Below are 23868 nucleotides of genomic sequence, written 5' to 3'. Positions count from 1 at the left end.
AATTTGACTTAAGGAGAACAGTTCATGATCATAACATAAGAAGTGGACATACAATTAATATGCCATATGCTAGACTTGCAAAGACACATAACAGTTACAAATATCTTGGTCCTGTCTACTTCAGCAAATTACCTGAAAATGCCTACACAGTGCTGGTGAATAAATTTAAAACTAGTCTTTCAAGGTGGATGAAAAGTAAAGTAATTTACTCTGCTCAAGAGTTGCTTGAGTATGTGAGAAATGACCCACTTTCCTTATGAGAATTAACTATAAATTAACTGCAAACTATACATATGCCACACTGTGCAACTATTTCATGTATTTATTGTTGATTATCTGTGTGATTATTTATTTGTCATTCACTGAACAATGTAGTTCATTTATCTTTTAACTGATCTGTTAGGAAACTTCTCGCTGTTATTGACATATACACAACTATGTATTGCATCCATCTTGGATTATTATATTCTAGTTAATAACATTTGTTATGTCGAAGTTTATATTATTATTATTGTGTTAACACTGACGACACCAACTGAATGTAAATATGCTCAACGGTGGACTAAAACATTTGTATTTGTATAACCCCACCACATTCTAAATAATATACTGCAGTATTAATATTAAATATGGTACAGAGAATTACAATGCTTTGGTAATACAAACAACTATTCACTAGTTGTCCAGGTGAATAATCAACTGTGTGGGTATGTGTGGTTATGTTACTGCAGACCAAAAATGGGGTGCATATATTTTCAGAATTAATTGTCCAGGACCTCAGAGATGGAAAAACAGAACATGGAAATGCAATTAGGCAAGGGTAAAGGCTTCCTAACAAAGGAGCTGAATGTATCGGAATATTTACTTTTTAATCTCTAGCTCAAATTTTTGACTTAAACAGTGTACACAGTCTATTATTAGCACATAATTTAGAATTTTGGCTGTTACAGATTTGTATAAACGATGTTTGTTTGTGGCTCCAAAATTTCAAGTAACTTTCCTTCCCTTCACATGCACCTCTTCCTGAATTTTTTAAAATTTTGTTCTAAAAAGTAACTGCTCTTAGAGTACTTAAGCTTGAGATTTGCAAATTTATTGATCCTCCAAGCATTCCATTTCATTTGTGCACTTATATGTCTTGGTGTAATTCTTTCTGTTTTCTTCAGTTTCTTAAAATTTATAGTTTCATTTCCAACTCACATCTGTAGATATTTAAAAAGTAGCCATATTTAAAAATTAAGTTGTGGTTTGTATGTAAAATGACTTGTTCCACATCGTTACGATTTATTGTGCCAAAGATTCATGGAATATGAAATTAACTAACTATATTCAACCTTTCAATAATGCTAGGTACTTACAAGTGTCCAACTTCATGTGCACCAACAATGATTCCTGAGAAGCCACCGGTATCTTCAATAATGGCCACACTGTTAACTTTCTCAAGCCTCTTGTTCACAACACAAGCACCACCAACATAAGCGAAACCTAAATAAAGTAAAATAATGAAATTAAGTCTTGCAAAATGTCCTCAGATGTATTTTAAGTTATACACACAAGGTGTCAGCTAAAATCTTACTTACTGTCTCATACCTAACTATAGTACGTTATCATCAAAATATCATAAATTTCCTTTCAAATTAAGTCATTAGCAGTGAGCAGAATGAACTGAACACAATCAATGAGGTTTCATTTTTTTTATTGTGATGTAACTATTTATTCCTCAAAATATGAAAAGATTATAATATACACATACTTAATTATGCTTGTGGAATAAATGAAATCATTTTTAATATTGTATGGCAGAAAGAGATTGCCTCATGAGATACATTAGTGTGTGTCTGAAATAAAGGATGAAAATCAGCGGACCAACATAATGCAGGTAACAAGGAGGAGAGTATAACAGTGGCACATGTTATGTTGTATCCAAGTCGCAGGTGTCTTATCCATATGATCATCTCTTTTTTAATATCAGTACATAGAAAGAAGGTAGATGAAATAAAAAATGAATTTGGAAACATTGAGTATGTAGTGTATATATAATTGATTGTTTGTGATGAACTCAGAACTAAAAATGGTTGTATACACTGAATCAGGCTATTTTACAATAGATTTGCAACTGTGATGGCACATAAACTTATTAAACAGAGAAAAATGTTGCTCTCTCTGGAAAGCATTTTTCTGTAATTAATTGCTTGCAGTAAAAGAGATGTAATAAATACTGTATAAATGTAACAATAACAATATGATGAATTTAAAAAATGTAATAAGAAAAAATTGAAATACAATAAACAATAAATATGGGTAGCTTCAAGTGGAGAAAGATGTGGATAGAAACCTGATTTGTAAGAGCATTTTGGTAAGACATCGTATATGAAAACATATGATAAGTTGGAGAAATTCTGAAAAAATCTGGAGAATTGTGCCACATTTATGATGTCGTACTATCATAGTAAGGGTTACAGAGTGTTGTGCAAGATACTTCCCTCAATTAACATCAATGCTGGGAAAATCTTTGTTGCCATATTAATAATGAGTTTGAAGTAAAAGCTGAAAGAGTAGATAGTTTTGACTTTAGCTGTGAAAATATCATTCTACTAGAGAAGGAACTGCATATAGAATTTTGAAAGGTAAGCGTATCATAATGTCAATGAGAGACACAAATCTTTTTTTATCTTTACTTTCTTTCTTCCATCATCAGTCTTTCACTTAGCCAGTTTTGTAAGAACTTTTCTCTAAGAAATTCATTAAGACATTTAGCATTTATATTCTATTCATCTTGATTTTGCATAGTCGCCTCACCCTGTCCATTGTTTTTTGTAGCTTCAGCTTTTGAAGAAAAGCTGCTACATTCAGTATCTGCATGAGCCACTGAATATGTTCATGATATTCTGTTCACTGTTTGTAACTCTGCATGTAAACTACACATCTATAGTCATTCCTAAAATTGTTTATTGAAATTCTGTAGCTGTTCTGAAGTATTATATACAAAACTTTCTCATCAACAGATCACAGAGAATAGCTTTATCTCAATTAAAAAATACCTCTGGAAAAAGTAATTTGAAATATGATTACATTGTTTTATGGCAGTTTCTGTTGGTTTAATATCTCAATGTTTAATTGCAGATCTGAACACACATGAAAACTGATACCTTTATTTTCACATTACAAATCAAACAAATAAATAGGGTTAGTTTTTTAAAACAAACTGCACTACAAACCAACAATAGAATGGCAGTACTTGAGAGATGCATATTATTTGTTATATTGTTAAAATATGTTAAATGGAAATTTTGTTAATTGTTAATATTTAAGCCACACAACTTTAATATCCAAAATCTTTAGTGGTTACTTTCTTGTTTGCATATATTGACATAATATATAAAATTTCACTGAACTACCTAAAAATATATTTATTAGTTCAGAATTTATAAGGAAAAATGCTTTTTGATCAATATTTTCTCATTCGAAATTTAGATGTTTTGCACTGGTTTGTTACCTAACGTACAACTTATACTATTTTGGTAAATTTATTCCTTAAGATACACTAACATAATTCATTTCCAGCAGTCACATTTTTGCCCCAATAACAGAACAAGTAACCAACAACTGTGGCCTTATGATGGTAAATATAAACTGGAAGCTTTAATGAAATAGTCAGTAGCCTAAACAAGGGGGTCTTGAACCAAAATTTGTATAATTCTTTATGAGCTTCAGGTTATTGCACATCTCTCCTGCACACATTCTCTACTCTTGTTTATTTATTTATTTATTTCTCTTTCTGGCAAGCACATAGTGCTCATGATGCTACGAACTGAAAACTTTTTTATTATTTTTTTTTTTTAACACTCAAGAGTAGAGTTGATCATCCAATAGCAAAACATGTTGCTGAGTGCAAAATGTTCAGTTTGATTGGCCTCCTTCACAATCCTTGCCATCTAGATTCTTATCCCAAACACCAGCTTCTCTGATTTACGTAGATGGAAATAGTCCTTGCAACACTTCCTTCAATTGTATAATCCTCATGGGGTCAGTCTCCACTTTCCCCTGCCCCACAACCACATTCATCCTTGTCCCATCAGCCTGACTTAACACATCTGCACCCACACCTCTTTCTCCACAGGCTCCTTTTTCTGCTGTTCAAATTTCTTTAGCCAATCTACTTCTCCGTGTCACTCTGCACTGCGCGCCACACCACCTACTTGTGGCCAGTACAAGCTCACCACCTGCTACCTCTCCCTCCCAACTGTCAGCAACCCTTCCCCAATCCTCGGTTCGGTATAGTCACGCAGGACAATTATTTGAAGAGTTATTATCTTTACTCCTTAAATCACTTGTATGTCCATGTCCAATGCTTTTAGTCTGATAATTCACTTCAACTTTTCCTCACATGAGGAAGCAATTTACAACATTTTAAGAAGTGTATTTTCCCCCTTTTTGTATCTTCAGGCAGCTTTTCTTCCCCCCCCCCCCCCCCCCCTCGGCCCCTCCCTGCTAAAAACAAAACCAAGTGTTAGGCAAGTACAGGTTAACTTTATTTTCTTACATTTCTTTATCATTTCTATATATTTTACTTATTTTGTTGGAAATCCATAGCTTGCCACTATTTTCTTAGTAGTAGCCTCTTAATAGTAGCCTCAGTGCCTCGACTGATAATACTGTCTACGCAATATGGGTACTTCATTAAACTAGCTTAAATATAATACAACTTCTATTTTTTCTTTCATGAAGGATTTCTGTTGGATACTTTGTTATTATAGTAAGGCCAAGAACTCCCAGCATTCTACTGCAGTTAAAGTCTCACAGTAACTTACGTATTTTATGAGCCACATAAGAATAGTGCTAATGAATTGCAATGGGACTAATCGTTTCACATTTATGATGTGAAACATGCAAAACAAAATTAATGTAATTCTTGTCAGGTCTGCAGCTGCATCATTCAGTCAAATTGGCATAATATTTCAGAGATCCACCTGGCTGTCACCATCTTGAAGTGAGAACACTGTTTGCTACATCTCGACAGAACTGTTTCCTTCATTTTAAAATTTTTTTTATTAGTTTTCGTACCCTATTGCTGATGGTAAAGTGGGCTGTTCTAGTAAGGGAAACCTCCCACAAGCCTTGGTCAGAATTTGGGAATGGGAAATGTTTTAACTCATTTTTATTAGGTCACTTTCTTGTCTCTCTGTCTGTTCGGTACAAATTTTACAGTCAATTTTAAACTAACTTCCTGATGAGTTAGAGACTTTAGACTTTCAACATAGCTTAGAAAAGAGTGATAATGAAATATTAACTCATTTCCTTGTCTGTGTGGCCGAGAGTACTCTGTGTACCATTCTCACTTCCCGCTCTTCCTGTTCCGCAATCGAATGTATCATGGTAAGAAGGGTTGCTGATAAGCCTCCGTGTGAACTCAAATCTCTTTAATTTTTACCTTCACTGTCTTTTCACAAGATATACATAGGAGGAAGTAATATACTGGCTGACTCAGGTAAAGGGAAACAGCAATAAACCTGAAATTTGCCACATGTCTGTGTTGTTATCTTATCAAAATGTTTGAAATAGATTGAATAATTTCTCACGCACACTAGACTAAAAAGCAGAAAATAATTATTTAAATAAAAAACCTTTATGAACCAACACTTTTTCAAATGGACTAAAAAGTATAAAATAATTTCTCCTAGCCCCATACAGATTCCTAACATGACACAGACAGTCCTGAAAATTTGCATGTGTGAATTTTTTAATAATTATGATGATAATTGTAACATTTTAAACAAAAAAACATTGGTTGCATGCAACAGGTAACTGATCTAAGCAATAGATAATTGACCTAAGTCACTAACCATTTTATTGCACTGCAAATGGTATGAACTGTTATGTGATTTTCTCAACAATAGCTACTCTTTTAACACTGCTTACTATTATCTATTGCATGCACCCCACAGTTTTCATTTTAAACTGTGCAAATACTGTCATAGCTATTAAAATTCTCATGAATAAATTTTCAGGACCATCTGTATTCGGTTAGGAATCTGACTGATGTTAGGAGAAATTATTTTATATTTTTAGTCTGTTTTTTTTAATGTTTTGTATTAAAAAGTTTTTTATTTTAATAATTATTTAATTTAATTGTGGTACAGTATGTGGCAGACAAAACATATGGAATCTGGTACAGGTGTATGTGGATGTGTATTTGTTGCTGTGTACACTGGGTAAAGTCAATAACACGCTCAAGGTGTAAAAGTGTACCTGACTGAGAGAACAATTTTATGTGGATCCTACTGTGAATGACAGCCGTTTCATACACCACAGAGAATCAAAGTGCCTGTGAAAAAAATTGTTGCTGCTGGCCCTTGATCCAAAGTGATTGCGTGACCCAGTTGAAGACACGGGAAAAAAAAAATCAATTAATATGTTGGGGAAAGTTTGTATAGTCTCAAAATTAATGTTATTTATCTGTGAAGGGAGCAGCAACATACACAAATTAATTATAGATAATAAATAAATGAAGACAAGAACTACAGATGTGTACTGTGCAGATTATCTAAATATGTTGGAAAAATTATGGGATGTTTCCTTTGACAATTATGGGAAAAATAGGCTTTCTCCTTGTACAAACTATTACTTACTGAGAGTAACATGGAGGCAAGTTCAGTTATTCAGTTGAACAAGCATGTAAGTGCTTATCTCTGACCTATTGATGTAAGGGACGTAAGTCAGCAGTAATGGTGTAACACATCATGTCTGCAGTGCAATCACATGGACTTTGGAGGTAGTATTACTCGTTATTCACATTTTACATAAGCATTTTTCCTGCATTAATATTTTGAATAATTTGTTTGAAATGTTTATTAAATAACGGTGCAAACAAGAAGACAACCTCATGCAAGGTTAAACACAACTTTTATTTCCACAATAGCATTTAAGGAAGCCATTTTAATATGTTAAATATTTTTTAAAAACTCCTGGAGTATCAGTAAGAAATGAAACCAGACAAAACTGTCACACCCTTAAAAAAATAGTTGCAATCAGCTCAAAAGACATGATCAGAATTTTCTTTTCTTTTACTAAAGGGAAAAAAGAAATATAACTGTGTGGAAAAGTGATATGAATCCACACAGGATACATCATTGAATTTAATGAAACCATCTGCTTTCTACTGATCATAAAGAACACATTATAAGTTTCCATATCCAAACTTGAACATCTTTACTTTCCTGACATTTTCCCTGGCTTCTTGGAAAGTAAAATTGCTCCAGATTGCTTAACAATCAGCAGTTACATCATTTAGACAATGATCATTATTTGCATGGGTGTGGTTGTTTTATCTGTTTTTATTTTTCTATTAACAATTTAGTTGACAGTAGAAAAAGTGAATCTTACCTTATACTTAATGTCCTCATGCCATGTGTGAACAAATAAAAATGAGAAATTACAGTAATTTAATAACTGATAAACAAATCTAAGTCAGTCAGTAGTCTGTAATACATTCTCTGTCCATGTGTTGGTTAAGAATTATCATGGGTTTTTTTTTTTTCTCTCTTGGGAAGGGAAAACGTTTTCAGTATGAAATGGACACAATCATTCTACCTTTCTTTCCTTAAAGTTAGAATGTCTGTTACTCATGGGAGCAAAAATCACAAATACATACAACTTATCTCTTGGCCCAAATTTTGTGAAGCAGGAACTGCAGTCAGTTTAACAAATGCAAAAGTTGACTGAATGATTAACTCCACTTGATGTGTAATTAGTATTTTTACACTTTTCAGCATTGTCACTTTTGTTTCAAGACCAAAAAATATTTGGGTGATTTTTGCTACTCCTCAAACAGCCAATGGAACTCCTTTGTAGTCAGAATTTTGTGAACCCTCTCAGTACCAGTAATGATCTGACGAATTGCCACTGAAGTAGCTGGAACATTTCACTACCTCTAGTTTTTGACAGTAATGTTCATCTTTAAATTCATTTGCTTTAAAAACTATTTCTATTTGAACATACATTTTAACAGCATGAAATTTTTTAAAATATGTTTTGTTGCATTAGAGTGATGATTATGTTGCACAGCATGAAAGAGAAGAAATGAAGAGATCTTCCATAAGAAAAGGCAGTGTTCTTTCCTATGTAAATGCATATTGTGATTTGTCAAGGCAGTGCAAGAATACATCCCATATATTAAATGAAACTGACAGAAAAATTGGAAGGTGAGTTAATCATGCAGAAAAGTGATGGCAGGTCCTTGAGGAATGAGATGCACAAAAGAATATTGGTAGCTCATTAGATCATCCCATAGTATTAGTTGATCAGCTGTATGCCTGGCAGCCTGGAATGGGATGCACTCCGCACCCAAAGAACAATTGAGGAGCTACGTGGAGGAGAAACAGAAGTTTCAGTTTGGATAAGTTGACAATAACAGCTAGGAGAGTGATGTGCTAATCAAATGCTACTCCACAGTGGCATCCAATAACACAGTTGGTAGAGGATGACATAGTTCATGGTTCCCATGGCCCAGCTGCACAGTAATGATCTCAACACATCCTCCAGTCCACTGTTTATAAGTGTTTCAAATTTAGCAGTTTCTTTCCATGCTCTATGGTGTCAGTGAGTTGTAAAGATTTTTTACAGGTGGCTTACAATTACCCATACCATTAACAGTCCTCAGCTTCAACAAATCATCCAACAATTCAGGCAGCACTGTATTGGTTCCCACATTTCTAGTGGTATTAGCATATTCCCTGGATACATAAATTGGAAATTTCCTTTGTAATTGTGGTGTTGCAGTTTTCATGACTATTGGTGCAGAGAATACGTGGGCTCTAATTTCTGGATAACTGAAAAACTTGCACAAATTATTTAGGAATAAAAGAGATGACCCACTGAAAGGCAGAAGCGCTGCGTTGTCAGTAGGTACACAAACAAAAGGTGCAGAGCTCTGCTAGCTTTCACAATGAACTTCCTTTTTCAAGCTTGTTTTTCTACAAGCTTGAAAAGGAAGTTCATTCTGAAAGCTCTCAACACTCTGTACCCTTTGTCTGTGTACTTATCGATGACACAGCGCTCCTGCCTTTCAGTAGTTCATAATTCTCAATCAGAACTATCCACATATATTGAAAAACATGTACAACATTCTTCCAGGGCCTTGTTCACATTTGATTATTTCAGATACTTTCCAGTACAAGAAATATGGCTGCATTATTTAATCCTGAATGGCATTCTAGCTGATGAGCAGGTTAAAATTACTGTCTTTCTGCAGGTCATGAGCTTCTAACTTAATAACCAGGTTAGATATGAGGAGTGATGAGATATTAATCACATACAAATTTGTGAAAACATTTACTGGGGCTTAGTGAAAGGTGAATGTGATAGGAAACAGCTATGGTAGATTCGAAATTTTCCAGGGATTATTCAACAGTTAAAAATATTCTGATCAATATATAATGGTTGCTAGTTCACACTTCCTTTCAGACATGTTGTGTAACAAGTTTCTTCAGTCTCTCTCTATTTTTTTTTTCAACGAGGTACAGCAAAAATTTAGTTACTATTAGCACAATACAATTGTATAAGTCTTCTGAAGAGATTTTCATGGGTATTTTCCACGCTCATTTTGGGTATTAAAATTTGAAGAAGGAGATCTGCCATCACTTTTCATTATGATACAATGTCTTTGTCTTTTAATTACTTTCTACATAATTTTGGTTCTTTCTTTGAAGAATAAATATTGTTAAGTGTTCAGATGTGAAGAAAGTTTCAGTGTGGAAATGCCAAAATAAATTTTAGGCCCAAGGTATTTTACAGTCTTATTTATTGAAATTTTACATTTTTAATGATTTATTGTTAAATTATTTAGTCTTCTGTTGTTTGTCTCGGGGAATATAAATGGTGGTGATAGCACAGCACATTTTTTGCACATACAGACATTATATTCTCAGGCTGCAAGCTAAAAAGAAGTGACAGCAGTGGCACAAAGTTTCATTATCTGCCACTTTGGCAGTTACTTGAAGTTTTGTAGCTATCTTATAACAGATTCCATTTATATGCATTAATAATGAATTACAGTTTACTTTTGTAAATTTATTCTGAAAGTAAGATATTACATTTTTATAAGTTACTCGTAATTAATGAAATAGCAAATATGATATATATGTGCTCTGCATCATCACCATTTTGTTTACAGAAGACTAGCCATGCAAAGTGAAATCTTGATTGTATTAAGGTCAGTCACTCAAACCTACCTGCGGTACCTCTGTTGCACACGTCATTAGCAAATTGTCTCCTGCACATGTCTAATCTGTAATTATAATAAAAGTGAAATTGTCTAAAATATAAACAGTTTTTTAAATTCATTCAGAGGACAAAACATCTTTAGAAATAACACAGTCACAAAGATATTAAACATATGTGAGGGTGAGCAAAAGATTACTGTGACTTTCTAAATGTAGCTTGTTACAATGTCTTGCCTAATTTGCTTGTTATAAGAAATTTTCTGCAAATCCAGAATGGAACCACCAGCTGTACACATTACAACCAAACACCACAGCATGTTAAAATGGGGATACACACATTAAAAAAAAGAGAAACAGTCAAATGAACATTGAAAACTGCAATTACTTGCTCTCATAATCATATCCCATCACCATCTGCTTCCCTTGACATTTTGTACAGACATACTATGAAGCTATATACAAAAGATGTTTCTGGAGGACGTTGAATGACAATCACGTACCGGCTGTTCCTTTGGTACAACGTCCTCCTTTCCTCCGTCGACACATATCATACCTACAGAGCAAGGAATATGTTACAGAACAAATTGAACATTTAATGAACAACAATAATTTTTAATAAAGTACTTCAGAATTCAGATAGTTTATTCTTGAAGGTGATGATCAACTGCTACATTTACAGCCAATTTTAGAATTCTATAATGAGGAGATGAAATAAAATTTTTGTGAAATCATGTAGAACTTTAAGTATTTTGTGTGCATGACTGAAGCTTTATTTCGCTTCTATTCAGTGATGCAAAATAGTTACTTAAGCTTCCTATAAGAAGTTGTTACTTTCATTTTATTTCCTATTTTACTATGTTTTCTTTCTCTATTTTTTTCAATTCTGAATACAGATTGTTGTATACCAGTTATGATGTTGCCTGACTTCAATTTCTTCATACATGTTTTAGTAACATACACTCACATTCAGAAAAAACAGAACATCTTGAACGACTAGTGATGCACATTCATATATACAGGACATGTACATTAGTATGTTCTGCAGAAATGATTAACATTTCAGTCAACTCAGTTCAGCATGTGTCCTGTTGCCTAGTAGGTACAGTGTCTGCCATGATGGCATTGATGTGTATAAAGCACAAACGTTGTCCAGTGATACAGCCATTCATGCTGCATTCACTTCGTTCCAAAGTTCATCTGTGGTTGTGGGCATTGGGTCACAGCACTGCACTCATCATTTCACCATATAACACACATTTTTGATTGGCAGGCCAGGGCAAAAGGCTGACATCCTGTGGCACCAAGAAGGCACGTGCTTGTGCAGCAACATGTGGTCATGCATTGCCTTGCTGGAAAATGATGTCTGGGGTGTTGGGCAGAAATGGTATGGCTATGGGTCACAAGATGTCATTCACCTAGGTCTCACTGGTCACACTACCCTGGACATGCACCAACCGTGATTTGTGGTTGTACCCAATAGCACCCCACACCATAAGGCCTTGAGTTGGCACTGTATGTCTTGTGCGAATGCAGTCGTTGTGATGCCGCTCCCCCTGTCTGAGGTGAACCAAAATGCAGCCATCATTTTCAAACGAACAGAACCTGGATTCATCTGAGAAAACTACCTGATGCCACTCCTGTCCTCAAAGATGTTGGTCCATACCATTGACGTCTAGCATGTTTCTGACATTCGTCAAAGGTAGGCGGAGAATTGGGCGATGCACATGTAACCCATGCCATAATAAACAGTGACAGACTATCACCCCTGAAAAAAGTGAACACTGTGTTACACTATTTCACTGTAGTGCCAAAACTGAGGATGATACAGATCTGTCCTGCAATGTTATTTGGATGGGGTGTTGATCTTCTCAGGGGATGGCCTGGATGGTGCAACCCGACCCATTTCATTGTGTTCTAGGGCTTTGCATGAACCATTTGGTGCATCCCTGTCACACTGCTGAAACACTTCATCCCACACAAGTAGCAATTTCTGGGATGGATGACTCTCATTCTCTCATGCCAATAATGCGCCCTCTTTCAAACTCACTGATTTGATGGTACAGTTCACACATATGTCTGTGAGGCATCCTGCACATCTTCTCAAGTCACACTGATCCATTTTCTTTGATTTATAGCAACAATGAGGGATGCAAGCACATTTTACCAGTAGGTGGTGTTGCACCACGATATTGATGTTGCCCCTGAACCCGCAAGCCAGCTTGGTTCAAATGCTAATCGTTTCTGCAGAATATACTGATGTACATGTCCTGTGAATATGAATGTTCTATTTCTAGTCATTCAAGGTGTCCTGTTTTTTTCTGAACATGAGTGTATTTGTTACATGTGGATTGTCATATTTGTTGTACAGTTTATCTATACGTTATCATGAATATCGTGTGCAAAATGGAAATGTAAGAAATAATTTCAATGAAGGAACAAGGCCAATATTGATATATTATGCAATGTTCCCAGCACTGAATGACTCTGAATGAAAATTTTCACCCTTGAACAAGTGTGCAGTAATATGAAGCGTTTATGGAAGGACAAAAATGGTGCTGGAACTTATATGAAATTCTGATCACTTTCTGTAGCTATTGGTAGCCAGTGCATTAATATGTGCACACATGTTTCATCAGGGAAACACTGCCAGCTGCTTTCACTTTCCTTTCTTGGTCATCATCCTTCATACAGTATAAATCTTGCTACTTGTGAGGAAATACTGTTGATTAGTTTAACGGTCTGCCTGAAGTAGCCTTTTATGCTATATTTCTTCTCGGTGTTGCTAATTCTCCATGTAACAGAATAATCTCTCTCAAGATGCAAAATACTGAATAAATGGAAAAACAGGAACTGCAGGTGTAATAAGGCTTTGAGATTGCTGGGATGGTGTTCTTTGTACCCACTTTTAAACTGGTTTAAAAAGGGTAAGTAACCATTTACCAATTTTTTGTTATTTACTTTTCTTGTGTAGTTTTCATTTAAAATTACTGGAAGTAAGTGGATCATAAGTGATAATTAAATAGTTGTCAGGTCTGCTGATGCAGCCAAGGGGGTTACTGATTGTACTTTACAGAATTGTTTCTAGAGCTAATATCTATTACAAGCCAGACGGACTGCTTGTATTGCCATTTTGCACCACTTTAATGCAACAGATTATTTGTTGCGAAAAGGGGTTGGTTGGAGCTGGGTTATGTTGATCCTGTGGTGAAATAGTGTAGGTAGAAAACGATGTGCATAAAGGTTAGGTGGTTGTGTTGCCGCCAAAACACGTTAAAGGGTGGAGAAATTCGGGAAAATTTCGAAAAAACTACGTGAGGATGTATTAAAAGTAGTGGTATGGTGGTGGCAGATTATGGAAATGAGGCTAACAATTGTCTGGTGGAGAAATAATAACGTTAAAACCTGTGGGAAGCGGCTAAAAATGATCGGTGATGTGAAAAAACGGAAGCTACTGCTAATTCACAAACAGTTCCTTTCAGCTATTAAACAACCTTTTCGGCTAGTTTTAATAACTTTTGCTTTATTTCGATTTCCGTTTTTTCACATCACCGATCATTTTTAGCCGCTTCCCACAGGTTTTAACGTTATTATTTCTCCACCAGACAATTGTTAGCCTCATTTCCATAATCTGCCACCACCATACCACTACTTTTAATACATCCTCACGTAGTTTTTTCGAAATTTTCCCGAATTTCTCCACCCTTTAACGTGTTTTGGCGGCAACACAACCACCTAACCTTTATGCAGATTATTTGTTGCAGTTGAAACATGCAGATTTTTAAAGCATTACTTGACTGACACCAGTGCCCAGCTAAGTTTGCCATCTAAATTTTATCATAAAGCTGTGAATGTGCTTAGCACACTGGCTACCATGAGCTTGACCACAGATGACATTAAAAATTGTAATTGCAACTTAACGGTAATTGATGTGACCAAAGACTTTTTCTTGATTTAAATTTTTACATTTAAATTTTTCATTGTTAAACCACAATTCAGTGCACTATTAGCTGCAGTGATTTTACATGCAGTGCACAGAGAAAGCTGTGTATGAATTTTGTTCAATAGAAACTTCCTTGATAATTACAATCTGAAAAGTTTGTGTTGTAAGCTTCTAAAGCAGTTGAAAAATATTCCATATTTTATTACATGCATCAGGTGGTGCACTTTTTAAGCAATAATGAGTGTTTTAATTACATAACAGTTTTCTTTTTAATAACATGTGCAAATAATAAAAAAAGAATAGAACAATAAGAAAAAATGTATAAAATAAGGGAAAGGAGAGAAGATGAATGAGTACTGGAAAAATAGAAGAGGAATTGAGGTTGTCACATGATCCTAGTTGGCAAAAAAAAAAAAAAAAAAAAAAAAAAAACCTCACAAGTGTGTGTGTGTGTGTGTGTGTGTGTACTCCTACTTCAAAAAGAGCAAGAGCCTGAAAGCTAGTGTTAACTGTTTTTTTTATAATTGTTTCCACACACTATGCACCAATCCTCTGTAGGTAAGTGTTTGCCTTTCCCTTATTTTATGTGTTTTTCTATGGATGAATTTCCATTATTAACAAGAAAAAAATGAATATTTAAAGACAACAGACTATAAGCATAACTATTCTTTTAAAGTGTTACAACAATGGCATGCAAATGAGCAGATACAGTATACATATATATGAGTAATGCAATAAATGAATTATTACATTTCTGTTTTGATCTCTTTATTTCTTTTGCACAATTATTAGCACTACTGCCTTTAGTTCTCTCTCTTCATGCCAGTATGGCAACTTAATGCTCTTTACAATGCAAAACAATCCTCCTACACTTCCCCCACTAAGGCTGCTGTAAGGGAAGTCTGCCCCAAGTACCTATAATCTGAACATTTCTTTAGTCAGTTGTTTACAACCTCTGTCATATTGTCTGTATACCACTACATATGTACATATATGTCCATAACATTGTGAAGTGCATTGAAACAATACCTGCTTAAATGTATCTGTGTGTACTGTAATTAGTCTAATCTTATCTTTGCAGTCCCTGTAGAAGTGATATGTAGAGGCAGTGATGTAGAATAGATTCCTCACTGTGAATACCTTTTATCAACTTCCCAACATGCACTTTGATGAAAGCTTTAAAATGAAGTCCAGCTATCCAGTTATGATGTAAGCACTGGCGAACACACTACAATGTCCCATTGTACTACTTTCTTTAAAACCTCATTTCTTTTTGCTGCAAATACAGAATTACATTTATGTTAAGTTTTGCTATATCTAAATACTGTGCTTCTCTACAAGTTATCAGAACTTCAGAGATAGTTTAGTACCATCCTTCTAAAATTCCTACAGTACATAAAGTTCAGTTCTGTCAAAAGATGTAATTTCTATGGAGATTCTTGTTATTTCCTAAATGTAGTATAAAAAAATAATTCAAAAACTGACTGTGTGACCCGTAAATTCTCAAAACTGGCAGAGTTTCATTAAATGAGAGAGAATAATCAAATTTTTAATCACTGGAAGTAAACATGTGTGATTAGTGGTACTTCATAAGTTAAATGTAACTGTTACAGTTGCCTAGCTGTTTTTATAATCCAATATAAACATAGCCAGAATGTTATGTGAGTGCATCGAAAGCAGTGAACCTATTGACTGCCCTATATCAGTTACTACATAGAATACAAATTGTATGAATACCATAAGCAAGATATAACAGTTCTGTCTATATGACTGCCTATTGACAGAAAGAGATCAAAAGGAAATTTATGAAAATAGAAAATACGCAAGACACACGTGTTTACATTCTCTCTCTCTCTCTCTCTCTCTCTTTCTCTCTCTCTCTCTCTCTCTATCTCTCTCTCTCTCACACACACACACACACACACACACACACACACACACACACACACAAAAATTGAAACAGTTTCATAATGTATAAATAAAAATTGAAGTGAAATAAAAATCTATAATAATATGAAACAATGAAAGAGGGTAATTTGCTATTACAATATCACTCACACAGAGTAAGTTTCATATGTTTGTGACTGTAGTTGATACAATTAAGCAAGTTTCTTTGTTTTTGCAGTTATGGGGCCACAAAAGAAATTTAAGAGATTTATTTGCAAACCTAAGAAATTAGAAGTTACAGTAAAGCATAGAGACTGTAAATACAAGGGCAGATGAGCCAAAGGACACAGTTGAGGAAAAAGACATGAATACTAAGCTGTGGAGGGAGGAACACCAAGAAAAGTGAAAAATGTGAAACCAACAGAATATGGAAAACTGCAATAGAGAGAGAAAAAAATTTACCTATAAAATAATTTAAGGCATGTGAGTATTATGGATGAAAAGTCATTTCACTTTTTTCTTTGTTCCCAACCCTCCCTGTATTGATTGAGGACCTGCAAGGTTAAGAAACTGCACCTGTATTTATAAAAACTGTGTTGTTGATCCTCATGTTGCCACCTTTTGTTAAGGTTTTCTGTTGTTTCAGACAAATGCACAAATTGTTCCTTCAACATTTAATCTCTTTTCTCATTCAAATGAGACAGCACTCCACCTCTAAGAATCTGGAATGTGACATAACATTAAACTGTAACCTCAGTGCCATCTTTCCTCACGTCATCAGTTTTCTGTTCTCAGTTTTTCCTTCCTTATGTGCAGATTCTGCAATCTCATCTGTTGCTAATATTTAATCATCTATTTCTCTTTAGACAGGAAAAAAAGTTTACCAAGTGCTAACAAGTACTGAACCCACTGATCAGCTGGCAACTAGCATGCAGATATTTTTCATACATTTTTTTAAAGGAAGTTTTTTAAAATATAAATATTTTTTAAATATAAAAGTTAGTTATCATAAATGATCACATTACACATGTCTCATTACTCATGTTTCTATGTCTTCCCTCATTTCTCATTAGCTCACAGACGTTTCTTTTCTTCTTGTTTTTTTTCCCCTTTTGTTCTGTTTCTGCCTTTCACTTTTATCCTATGTTACTGAGGTAATAGTGGCCTCTTAGTTTATCCACATAAATAACAGCACACAACTTTAGAACATACATAATTAACTTTTTGCTCTTCACTAATGCATACAAGAACATTCTATAAAAGAAACTGTAGTGAAAGCACTGAACTGAAATCATTAAGGCAAAGATAACAAACTCAGCATGTCACAGAGTTCACACATACTGCGTGATATTCTCACGACACACAGGTATTACTGCCACACAGGCCCTCACCTGCAGTGCAGAGCACCTGGAATGTCCTGGTACTTAAACTTGATTTGCCGACCAGCTCTAGTGTCAGTCACATGTTGTGGCAGCAGTGATGCTATTGGCTGCAGCACAAGAATGTTGTGAAGCCTGGTTGGTGAGGGTCAGGGAATTATGGTCCAGTGACTCTGGACTGGTTGTGGTGTGACATGTTGGTGAGGAATTCAGGACTGTCAAGGGCAGAATCCACACTAGTTAGGCGGCACATTCAATGGATACTTTCAAGGATGTGTCATTGTATAGGATGTACATGGTGCAATCCCCTCTACTCGACACTGGGAAAGGGCCAGTGTTCAGTGGCTGTAGTGGACATCTGACCGAGTCTGTACATGAACAATTGTGTAAGTCTTTGTGCACAAACACCAGACAGTTTCCACAGTGAGAAGGAAGCAGGCAGTGGGTATTGGTGCAGTGGTATTTTAATTGCTGCACTAAATGTGGAAGTTCCACTGTGTCACTAAGGCACTATTTAGTTTGCTGGAAGATGTAGAGGGTTGCCATAAAAACAATTTGGCACGTCATTCAGAGGGCTAAAAAGACTAAGGGAAGTGCCGTTGTCCACTTTTCTTGGTGGTACTCTAGCAAGCCTTTAAGGTGCTGTGACACCATTCTACTACAACTTTACTAGTGAGGTTCTATCTGGTTGTGTGGTGTTGCTGAAAGCCACACAGTATGGCTAGTTCCCGGAACATTCAATTCCGTCTAGCAACCTTAATCATTTTTACTGTGCAGAACACAGCCGAAACACATAATCCATGTACATATAAATGTTTTTGATGTAATAGATGTCAGTCATCAGGGTTGCCTCACCATTTACATATGTCTACAGCCATGAAAATGTGTCTGTATCCATCCAAAAGTGGAAAAGGTCTGACGAGGTTGATGTGAACATGGGCGAATCTAGTTGGTGCACCTTGGAAGTTACTGTTGACACAGGATGCAAAAACAGTCACACATGCATACGTCTTTCTCCATGCTGCTCAAGTGAATGAACAACATCTGTGCAAAGTACACCAATGGCTATTTGATCATGGAATAACAGTCTGTAAGCAATCTGACCATAGCATTGGCCACCAAATGAGATAAGCTGTGGAGCTATCTTGTGGAACTTCTGTGAAATGTATGGGTGTCATTTGTTCTGAGAGATGTCACACTATGTCTTCAACTTGGAATTGGGCACAGGAATGTGGTGAAGGCATAGCCCTTTAGATGGGTCATTCAACATTTGTTGTAACTGTGGATCAATGGCTTGCTCTACAGTGAGCACACCACACCACAAATACAAAAAAAGTAGTCAGCCACTAAATTTTCAGCAGCTTTTTTAGGTATTGAATATCTGTTGAAACTGGCTTATGAACTCAATAGGTTGAAACTGCCTAGGTGAGCACTTGTCACTAATGTTCTTGAATGCTGAAGTGATGGGTTTGTTATCCATAAAAATAGTCACCAGTCAAGCTTCTATTTGAGATCGCAAGTATCTAACTGCTCGTAGACTTCTAACAGCTCTCTATTGTACGCACTCCACTTCTGTTGGGCTGGCTGCGACTTTTTAGAGTACAACTCGGTTGGCTGCCAGTGTCAGTCCACTTGTTGATAGAGTGCTGCTCTGATTGCTGACTGACTTGCATCAACAATTACAGCTCGGTTTGCATGAGATACTGAGTGGGCGAGCAACACTGCATGATTTAAACTTGCTTGTAGGTTGTGGAACGCCTTGTCCATTCCAGGTGTCCACTTAACAGGTCTGTGTCCAGTGGAATCAAGGCCCGCAAGTGGATTTGTAAGTGGTGTCTGTACAGCCTCCATTAAGGGGAGGTGAAGATGGTAAAGATTCATTGTACTCAGGAATCATATCAGTTGCTGATAATCTGCTGGCCTCGGTAGAGGTTGTAGTGTTGTAATCTTCTCTGCCAATAAATAAATCCCATCAGTCAAAAGAGTAAGGCCCAGAAAGGACTTCCCAATGATACACTTGTTTTAGTTTAATGCTATTCCACGATCAAACAGCCATTGGTGTACTTCACACAAATGTTGTTCATGCACTTGAGCAGCATCGGAGAACACCAAGATGTCATCCAAGTGAGTGAAACAAAATGGAAGTCCTTTGAGTATCTCATCCACAACACTTTGCCACTTCAGCATTTTTTAGGCCAAAAGGCATAAGTAACAATTCAAATGCTTTTTAATGGTCCAGAATGCTACTCCTTTATGTTGGGGAATGGATACCTGTCTGGTACTGTTTTTGCATTTAAGGCCTAGTAATCACCACATGGCCTCCACAAGCCATCTTTCTTGTGGAAAAGATACAGGGGTGAAGAAAAGGGCTGTTAGGCTGGTGAATGATTCCAGTCTGCAACATTTCCTCAAAAGTTGCCTTTGTCTCTGTTACGCATTCAGGTGCAATTCTGTGTGCACATAGTGAGACGGGTTGTTGGGTGTAGTTCGGATGTGGTGCACTGTATTGAGCTTGTCTTGACACCACTACAGTGCACCTATACCTGCAACTCGCTTCAAGGTTTAGATGCGTGGCACTCAGAAGGCTTTTGTGTTGCAGGTGTGCTGTGTGGCTTGGAGGAAAATGCATAGTCGACTCTCTGTAATACATCGTAAGCAGGTTGGCCTCTAATCCATGATACTACACTGTTGTCAACTGAGCTCAATAATCATATTTCCTGCAGGTCAACTTCTAAGGTAAAATGTGTGAGGTAGTTGGCATCTCAAAGAGGTTCAGATGCACCAGTGACTAAAAACGACCGCGTGAAATGCCTGGAGAAATTGACACTGAAAGTGAACACTTTGTGTCCATAAGTAATGTTGTACCTGTATGCCTGTCTGGCACATACGGTCTTTTTGATGCAGTTGAATCTGTGTGTCGAGGTGGCTACTGCCAACAGTGTGCAGACACTGCACTGTTGAAGTAGACACACTGGCTACTTTAGAAACCACATGGTGAAGTACGCTTTTCAGCGTGTTGGCCAAAATGTTTGTGGTACCAGCATACCCTGCAAGAGCTCTTCCACTGGTTCTGAATTCCACGATTAGCACCTTGTCATTTCTGCTGTATGTGCAGTTGTGTTCTCAGTGCTTCCAATGTGGTTCTTAGGCTTCAGATTTTGTCAGAAACACTTGACGGGTGTCGTGACTTGACAAACACACAGTGAGCTCGTTCGGCAGTGGCTGCCGACACCATGGCAATTGTTACAGGTGACTCGAGTGTTTCACAGACTCTTTCAGTGTCCTGCAGTACTTTGTTGGGTGAATTTATCATTGTATAACACCAATGCTGTCTTTACTTGTGTCAGTAGTTGTTAATACCAAATGTGCAGTAACAAATTAGTGTATACTGTGGAACTGTTCACTAAATTGCATATATGTTGCCAGATGTCTGATAAGGTCTTATCATCATGTTTCTCCTGATACAGTATTTGCCTGACTTTGAGACTGGGGGACTTTGTACAGTGGGATGTCAAAAATGTCATTCGTGGGAAAGCCTGAAAGTTCCTAGAGTGTGTCAGCTATTATGTGGCATCTTAGTTTATCCATATAAATAAATGCATGTAGCTTTAGAATATAGAGAATTAACTTTTTATTTCTTGATCAGTGCACGTTCAATAAAAGAAACACAAAGGAAAAGCCCTGAACTTAAATTATCATGGCAAGGATATGAAAACTAAGTGTGTCAGGGACTTCACGTGTACGTCTTGATATTCTCATGACATACAAGTACAAAAATGTGTAGCTGCCACAAGTTTATCAAACACAACAGTATGTTAAATATCTATTACAATGTATCATGTTCATATATTTGTCTTCTCATGAATATAATAGAGGGAAACATTCCACGCGGGAAAAATATATCTAAAAACAAAGATGATGTGACTTACCATATGAAAGCGCTGGCAGGTCGATAGACACACAAACAAACACAATCATACACACAAAATTCTAGCTTTCACAACCAATGGTTGCTTCATCAGGAAAGAGGGAAGGAGAGGGAAAGACGAAAGGATGTGGGTTTTAAGGGAGAGGGTAAGGAGTCATTCCAATCCCGGGAGCGGAAAGACTTACCTTAGGGGGAAAAAGGACAGGTATACACTTGCACACACACCCATATCCAATCACACATACACAGACACAAGCAGACATTTGTAAAGGCCTGCATCTTCTCAAAACTAGGAACTTAACCATAATAAACTGTAATCCCTTTAATACCAACATAGTGAAATATCATGAAATATCATAGCTAATGTAAAGTTAGGAAGGTAGGGGATGAGGTACTGGCAAAAGTAAAGCTGTGAGGATGGGGCGTGAGTCGTGCTTGGGTAGCTCATATGGTAGAGCACTTGCCCGCGAAAGGCAAAGGTCCCGAGTTCGAGTCTCGGTCCGCCACACAGTTTTAATCTGGCAGGAAGTTTCAAATACCATGTGCTCAACGTATTTCAGCCTATTATTTGGGTTATAACTCCACCTCCCCTTACCCTGTCTACGAACAAATTTCAGCAAGTGATGTTGTTTACAAAGGTGATTCACATACATTGAACCTGTGAATGAAATATTTTCTGATCAATGATGTCCTGAATATAATCAAAATGGGGTTATAAGTCAAGACAATGCAGGTATTGAAAGATGTAGTCACAAACTGTCCAAATGAATAATTAGCCTTATTCACTTATTGAACAAAGTAACAGACAAGAATATATGAATCTGAACAGAAAAAGCCCAACTTTTTCTTTTGAGTTATCGCTATTTTCATTTCAGGTGTTCAGACAAGGAGACATTATGTGTTCTGTGTCACTTTTCATTATATATGCCATGTATTTCAACATTTATAAATATCAAAATTTCTCAAACATTGATTATAATTTCATCCACTAACATCTCCCATGATTGCACTATCCACTCTTCATTGAGCGGAGTATAACTTATTTTATGTTTCAATCCTTTTTCACAATCCAGTATTCTTCAAGGGTTTCATACAATGCAGACATAAGATGGACTTTCAAAGCCCACAATCACCAGCTGTTACTGTAGAAGATCTGCTCCATAATTTGTGAATAAACTTATGAACAAGGTCACTGGCCATCAGATCAAAATAGTGATATTATGTATTTATTTTAACCTCCTATGTATGGTTTCTTTTTTCCTTTCTTTTTTCCCAAATATAACAACTTGAGGTAAATCAGTGTAAAGTCCAATCCATTCACTGATACTGATGTACTACTCAATATGTTCTTTTTCTTTTGTCCATCAAGGGGACTGATGACCTCAGATGTTAAGTCCCAACGTGCTCAGAGCCAGCCATTTTGTCCATCAAATGTGTACCATCCAATTTCCCCACACTCCTTGCATGATACTTTTGACAGTTAAACATTACTGGTTTCACCATACATGAGTACAGTAATGATAACTTGGTTTATTACTTGAAAAGAAGTCTTAAAAAACAAATGAAATTTAAACAGAACATAGTAAGATCATTGGTATATCATTTAGCATGCAGTAAGACAAATTTTACATCGATCATGCATTTCAAAAGAGGAAGTAAAATGTGCTTTTCTTCTGAGAGGATGTAAATTCTACTTACTTTGTGACAGCAACAGCAATATCATAGACAGGCAATCTCCTTTCTCGGAACAGATACTTGCCCATATCTGTGAGAGCAGCTGCAGAGTCAATGGCATCACGACCCACACGGTTTCTCTCCAGGTATGGTGTTGCATCACGGCCCTGAGATAACAAAACATCGTAGGGTACTTTTCTGTGCAAATAGGGAGCATAAAATCTTTCTGCCATAATAAACTGAGACTCTGACAAGTACCTCCACTGCCGGTTTGGGATACAGATCTGAAGACTGTTGCAGCCATTTACTTACTTCTTCTTCTTCCTTTTCTTCTTCAATAATAGATGGGTTTACAATGGTATTATTGTGAGTTTGATGCATTTCTTTTTAGTTTGAAGATCTGTGAATTTTATTATCTGTTATTTATTAACAAATGTGTAATCTGTGAGAGCCACTAACAACAGTGCACTCACAGCACTAAGAAGGGGTCTTCTAAAAATTGCTAAGCTCATGAGTTTTATTTTTCATTAGTTTGCTTCATATGAAAAACCTGAAGTGTGTATGAATATTATTAAAATTATTTCAACAGGATATCTTTACATCTATATTAGACCAATTATTTGCAACTGTTATTTTTAATGTAAATTTTTAATTTCTTAGAGTATTACACTGTAAAATATTATTGTTATATAGTCAGACATGAAACGCTAGTGAATATCTGTGGGATATTCATATAATATACACATCATAATGTGAAAAGAAATAATGAATATTATAAATGAACAACGTTGAATTAGTTTTCTTAACAGTCCCAGAACTTTCACAACGTATTTCTTTAAG

General features: G+C 36.0%; 1 protein-coding gene and 1 long non-coding RNA gene across 5 annotated transcripts in view; one reads left to right on the top strand and one right to left on the bottom strand.

Moving 5' to 3' along the window:
- LOC126194703 (A disintegrin and metalloproteinase with thrombospondin motifs 16) overlaps window positions 1-23868 on the bottom strand; it is a 504959-nt gene that overhangs the window by 54446 nt on the left and 426645 nt on the right. For 2 of the 3 annotated variants that reach the window (XM_049932938.1, XM_049932940.1), the window contains exons 9-11: window positions 23053-23195; window positions 10230-10285; window positions 1359-1485 (exon numbers count right to left, since the gene is read on the bottom strand). In XM_049932938.1, the coding sequence (XP_049788895.1) occupies window positions 1359-1485; window positions 10230-10285; window positions 23053-23195 (326 nt within the window). Of the gene's footprint in view, window positions 1-1358; window positions 1486-10229; window positions 10286-10720; window positions 10774-23052; window positions 23196-23868 lie in introns of all 3 variants that reach the window. The other variant, XM_049932939.1, reaches the window with a different exon arrangement.
- Window positions 6688-23647, top strand: LOC126194704 (uncharacterized). 2 transcript variants are annotated; one of them, XR_007538498.1, is made up of 4 exons: window positions 6730-6772; window positions 8065-8201; window positions 16286-16530; window positions 23106-23647. It is a non-coding gene; the product is annotated as an uncharacterized LOC126194704 (long non-coding RNA). The 2 variants fall into 2 exon arrangements; XR_007538497.1 differs by lacking the exon at window positions 8065-8201 and having other exon boundaries at window positions 6688-6772.

The sequence above is a fragment of the Schistocerca nitens genome, chromosome 7 (assembly GCF_023898315.1).
Source record: "Schistocerca nitens isolate TAMUIC-IGC-003100 chromosome 7, iqSchNite1.1, whole genome shotgun sequence".
Classification (NCBI taxonomy): Eukaryota; Metazoa; Arthropoda; class Insecta; order Orthoptera; family Acrididae; genus Schistocerca; species Schistocerca nitens.
The sequence above is the reverse complement of the archived record's forward strand: the minus strand, read 5'-3'. Positions and strand labels throughout refer to the sequence as shown.